The sequence below is a fragment of the Camelus bactrianus genome, chromosome 35 (genome assembly GCF_048773025.1).
Source record: "Camelus bactrianus isolate YW-2024 breed Bactrian camel chromosome 35, ASM4877302v1, whole genome shotgun sequence".
NCBI lineage: Eukaryota > Metazoa > Chordata > Mammalia > Artiodactyla > Camelidae > Camelus > Camelus bactrianus.
The window spans coordinates 17,728,176-17,734,175 of record NC_133573.1 but is presented as its reverse complement, the minus strand read 5'-3'; the positions used below and the strand labels follow the sequence as shown (position 1 = coordinate 17,734,175).

Here is a 6,000-nt window from a genome sequence, read left to right as displayed (position 1 = left end):
CTAGTCCTAACAGGTTTTATTGGCTCCAAATGATTACCTGCATGTTTGAGGCCACTTTTGGCTAATCACACATTCCTAGCGATAGGCAACATGAGGATGTGTGTGCATAAGTGTGTGCATAAGTGTATCAAAGCCAAAGATACATGGGATTGTGCCTAAAGTTGGTTATGTGAAATAAATCCAACTTTTGATAGATGAACACACAAATCACTTTCATATAAATATATTTTATTGCAGAGAAGTTATAAGTATTTACATGCTGCAACACGTCACAACATAAATTTACCAAATATTTTATGGTGGGATGCTGTAGGTTTCAGATAATAGTTTCAGAAGAACCACAGATTGCGTGAGGAGACTGATAGCTTTATTGACTCTACAACTCTCGGTCGCTAAGTGCTAGAAGTCAAAAGGCAGTGTTTGTTCAGTCCTACCTGTCATCACTCGCATGCAGAAACCTAGGAAGCAAACACAAGAGAACTGCCGAGTTTCAAGTCCATGTTGCCACCAAAGTTTACAATGGGTTGGGTTATAATTCATGTCGTAAAGCATTTAATTCTTGCATAAAATATACAGTTCTATTAAGATTGGTATAAATCTACTTATTTATAAACCCTGGGTTAAAAACGAGGACAGGATACAGCCGCACATGCAGTGAGAAGGACAACCTAGCAAATGTTTGTGAACTAACATGTTTCTTCACTTTCTTATGGTTATCAATCTGGGAAAATAACCTCAAGGACTGTAGATTTACACTTGTCTTGGTGATAAGTAATGGCAATGAACTCCAGGAAAGACCCTAGGTGCTTTCACTGATTTATGCTGGTGGAGGAAACTCTAGGGACTGGACTTAGGCATAATCTGACAAGCCTTCTTTAGGCCTCGTCTCAAACAGGGTCATCCTAAAGTGCAATACAAAACTCATCGATGCCTGACTGCTTATTTCTCAAAAAGTCAATAAAGTGCTAACAGATCTTGGACAGAAATGAAACAAGTAGGTGGGTCTGGACACTCCAAACCAAATTCACAACTCCATGCCTGAAAGTTGTGTTCCAAGGTCACCAAGTAGATAGGCTTTGATTGAAAAGGAAGGGGAGAGGAAGTAAGTGAAGAAAACACAAACAAATAGGGGGTCTGTATCTCTCCAAACCTGCCCCACCATCCTGAGTAACGCACGAAGCAAGCAAACGGGTGAGGAAGATTTATGCACAGCTTTGCAAAATGGTGCAATGCGTGTTTACTCCTGATTCCAAATCATTGAGAAAATTCTGATGACGATTAAGGAGAATTTCTGGTTTTCATCTTCCACTGAGAGTAATATTCCCTAAGAACAGCCCTGTATCCACCTTCTGATCCCTCTTCTCATTTTTTTCTCCTCCCAGCACGTTCTCCTTGCTGCTCAAGAAACGAAAAACAGTGCCTTAGGCTGTGGATGCCCTGGCCAAACAAGCTGTTGATACTTCAGTGTTTAGCATGAGAGAAAGGGAAGTCTGCGTTCTATTTTTAAGAGATTCATCTTAAAATAAAATGAGACTCAGCTTTGGAATGGAATCTCTTTGCATGCTCCCATCAGTAGGAGTGAATCAGCAGCTTAGGATTCCCATGCCAGGTGATCAGTGTGGAATACAATATATTTTTTAAAATACATTTTGGGGGGCTGTTTCATTTTGCAAATAAACCATACATTTGAAATTGTGAGCTAGGTGGCTCACAAAGGCCATCTGCAGGACTTGTAAGTTTTCTGGTGTTGGAAAAATGGACCATGTTATAGGCTTTGAGTAAATCAGGTTATAAACCTCTTTGGGATTTGAGCCCAGCAAGTTCTACCCCTGCCTGAAGCAAAGAATAAGAGTTTATGAGAATAAGTAGTTTAAGGTAATTTAAAATAGTATATATTCAGTATGCATAATAAAAATACATCCATACAGTGATCTTGATGCTATAATAATAATTTTTCTCTTTAAAAATATAATCCCCTTGAAAGTGCTAACAGGAGCTTCCTTTCTGTTTTTGTTTCAAAGGCAAACTACCTGGCTCTGCAGTACTGTAATTCTCGTGTTATTCCTGGAGTCTTCCCTTTCCAAAGGTAATAATAATGCACAGTATATTTTTCTCACTCTTTCAGCTTCTTCCTTTCTTATGAAATGCTGCTAAGTATGAAATACTGAAAGAATTAAAAGGGACAATTAATTGGAATGAAGGCGTTATCGACGTCTGACTCTGAACAAACAATAGATAAGTTGTCCTTAACTTATTGAGATATATGACTAAGTAGGACCACTTGATCTCCAGTCCTAATAAAGCCTCTGAGTCCTAACAGGAAGTGCAAAACAGGAAACTCAATTTGTATAAAAAAACCTTGATTGAGACAGTGTAACAAACCATGATGGGAAATAATAGAGTCAAATTTAAAGTCACAATATATCAACCACAGCCCAAACTGAAAGGTTTTTATCATAACAGTGATGGCTTCCTGAGCCAGAGAAAGCTTACTGTACTTCAAGGATCAACTACAGTCGACAGACAGCAGGTATTCTGTAAGTTGCAATAACAATTGAGTAGCTGCAGATTGCATAAATGTGTTGTGTCACATAATATCAAAGTTATTTGCAAAAATTATACAATCTGGAATGCTTGAATATGAGACACAACAAGGTACTGAAACATACATTTATAAGAAAATGAGAGCAATCATTAATATAAAAGATATTTTTGGATGCATTAAGTTAGCAGTGATATCAGGGTTAAATAGGTAAATAAGTTCTTTTTAGTCGACTACTTAGAATTTCGGTCATATACGTTGATATCTTCTTCTTTGCAAAATCTTAGACCTCTTCTGTGTCTTCTGGTTTGCCTTGCTTGGGATCTTCAAAGTCCCAAGAGTAAGTATCGATCAGGGGCAGACATTGAGGGGTACTTTCCCAAAACATGCTCAAGGGTAAAGATTTTCCTAGGATGGCCTGGGGAAAGGCTTCCTTGGCCAGTCGCACTTCTCCATTCTGACAGCGCTCTGGCCTGAGGTCTCCCTCCACCCCTGCCTTTCCATTTCCCTCAACTGATCAATACTCCTTGGGAACTTCTGATCCTCATATCTTCTGTCTTAACACTGAATCCAACACTTCTTCCTTCTCCTTTTCTTTCTGGGCATGCTACACTTTAAAAGTATCCCAGATCTCTTATTTCCGGGGCCCCACTATCTTATTTGCACTTAAAGCAGAAGAGGCCGGGAAAGCTACACTTCTTTCAGCATTTGGTTGATCTGGGGTCTCAAACTCCCAAGGGCACACCTCAGCTCGTGACGTTAAAGGTTGCTGGAAGTTGTTACTTGGGTTATAGGAGTCAGGCACGTTTCGCTCAGAGGGAGATGTCTTTTTCTCCTGGTCTCCTATTTGGCTGAGACTTTCATTCTTCACTTTAGATGCTACAACTTTGGGAGGAAGCTCTTCAGACCACCCAGCACACACACTGGCTGCGTGACGCTGGCCCCTGTTCTCATCTTTCGCTCTTCCCGGGGGAACCTGAGTCTTGGGAATCAAATACTTCTCATCTTCAAAAAGGTACTGACCTTGGCTCTCCCAAGGGCACACCTCAGCCTTGTCTAGGCTCTTCTGATTGGATGGCTGACACAGTTCAGCTGCCTTAGGCTTGGGATGAGATTTCTCCTTTAAGGAAAAAGTTGGGTTTTTCTCCATTTCAGAAGCTGCAATAGATACGTGCTTTTGAACTTTTGAATCTGAAGGCACAGGACCAGGGGTCAGGTCGTAAATCTCCCAAGGGCACACCTCCCCTATGTCAAAGTCGTCCTTCCTCTGGGTGGTGCCTGGGCTCAGCTCAGAATTGGCAGCGGAGGGGTTGGCCCTTTGTTGCTTCATAATCCCAGATTTCTGAGGTTTTCTCGGCTCTTCTGAATGACTGGAGTTGGTGGGGGCAGGATCTTTAGTCTCTGCATTATCTGAATTTGAGTATTTTCTGTTTGTCTCTTTCTCTCTTGGCTTCTGGGACTTAGCCCGTTCCTCCACGCCTGATGTTTGGGTTTTCCCAGCTAATCCGAGAGTCTTCTCCTTGGCACTTGCTATGACGCTGAGGGACTTCTGTAGCATGGATGTTCGTGGGTGCCCCGGCTTCTTCTCTGAGCTGAGGTTGTGGGCACTTGCCGACTTACACACCAAAGGCACAGACTCTGTGGACACAGCCTCGCTGTTTTCTCTCAGTGTCTGTGTTGGTTTTTTCCCCGGCAGAGACTCCAGCGTGGAGTTTTCTGTCGCCTCCTCTTCTTGGCTCTCGGTTGGCAAGCTCGTGGACACCTCCGGCTGCTCCCGCACGTGGTCATATGTGCTGTGGGATTTCTTTAAGGAGAAGACTCGGTTTTTCAGGGACTCCTCCTTGGGCTTCCCAGTGTTACCCGAAGACTCCTGTGGGTTCTTCCTGACCAGGGCTGTGCTCTTGGCTGTGCTGTGGTCCACAGCATCCTTGTCCTCTTTGGAACACTGCCTGCTGACCGTCTCCGGGATCTCAGTGATGCGCCTCATGATTGAACGGCCTAAGCCCTTCTTGGAGCACCGCTTTTTCTGGAGGTGGGGGTTATTTGTGATCATCTTCTTCCTTTTATAGATTTCCAACTGCGCATAGAGTTTCTTCAGCTCGTCCTGCCGGAAACAAGAGTAAATTCAGAGAGGTATGGAATTTAGCATTTCAGCTGGATTATATCACTGAATGTCATGTGAAGTCAATACACTGAGTTCTTTAGGGAACTGCCCTCTACAGCTCTTCCTGACATCTCTGCCCATCAACTTCTCCCTCACTCTGATGTTCTGATTCCCCTGTATCTTGTTTCATACATAGTTTGAACTTTAAGTCACGAACCCATACATTCTACACTTGCTCCATGGAACAAGCACTTAGAACTTGTGAGTTGTGTGGACCAGGCTGAGGCTGGGCCATAACAAGGCACAGCCTGCTGTCTCCTGATGGACCAGACCCCTGGACAATATCGGAAGCATCATGTAGCCATTGACAGAATTACACCTAATGTTAGATTAGGTTTAGGGTATGACAGATCATCAAATTCTAAAAGCATCTGCTCCCTCCAAATGCTGACAGAGCGTCACAGATTATTTTAAAGAATCCCCACTCTCTTCTCACAGATCTATCTTACCGTCCCATCAGCAAGATGCCATAAACTGTATTATGGGGCTTGTCCCACCATTATGGCTGCCAGTAAGTCAGCTGAGACTATCAAGACTGCTTTGTGCATTCTAACCTATACTCTGATTGTATGTTTTAGAATTGGCTTAACTCTGCATTTGATGCCTTCAATTCTGACACCAACCCACATTCTCTGTCTCTCACACAAAGAAGCACACACATGGGCACTCATAGACACCAATCCACACATGCGTGCCTGTGTGATTGGGCCTAACCTGAAATGGAGAAGAAAAAAATACTGCTATTACCCGAATGTCCTCTGGATCCAGGCTGTGCTCACTCCAGGCTGAATTGATACTGCTGTTCAGGTAGGACCCAGACCGGCCCATGTCCAGCTCATCCTCATACGCTTCTGTAGCAATGTCATCACGCGGGTTATTGCTTGAATGTGAAAACTGCAACAGATATGCAATATGAGCCGTGGATATTAGCCCACTGTAAGACATGGCATAATAATTTTCTAAAGATTCTAATGTTACATCATGTCTATAGCTTGGACAAATTCATTCACTGAACCCTTTACAAAAGAGTTGCTGCTCTATTTGTGATCTTCTTTCCATGTCACATGCTAGAGCGCTTAGTGAGGCAGTATTAGCACTTGGTTCCCTCTTTTAAAATTTTTTTTAAACTTTTTTTTTTGGAGGGGGAGGTCATTGGTTTTACTTATTTATTTTTAGAGAAGCTACTGGGGATTGAACCCAGGACCATGTGTACACTAAGCATGCACTCTACCACTTGAGCTACACCCTCCCCCACTTGGTTCCCTCTTTGACTCCTTTTTTCATCCTCATCTTT

The 6,000-nt window shown here is 42.8% G+C and overlaps 1 protein-coding gene across 1 annotated transcript in view; it reads right to left on the bottom strand.

The window, feature by feature from the left end:
• Positions 1–211: 211 nt before the first annotated feature.
• The window catches only part of GPR158 (G protein-coupled receptor 158), a 304,191-nt gene continuing 298,402 nt past the window's right edge, over positions 212–6,000 (bottom strand). The window contains exons 10-11 of the mRNA XM_010965075.3: positions 5,454–5,600; positions 212–4,646 (exon numbers count right to left, since the gene is read on the bottom strand). Of these exons, the coding sequence (XP_010963377.2) occupies positions 3,177–4,646; positions 5,454–5,600 (1,617 nt within the window). The 3' untranslated portion in view covers positions 212–3,176. The remainder of the gene's footprint in view (positions 4,647–5,453; positions 5,601–6,000) is intronic.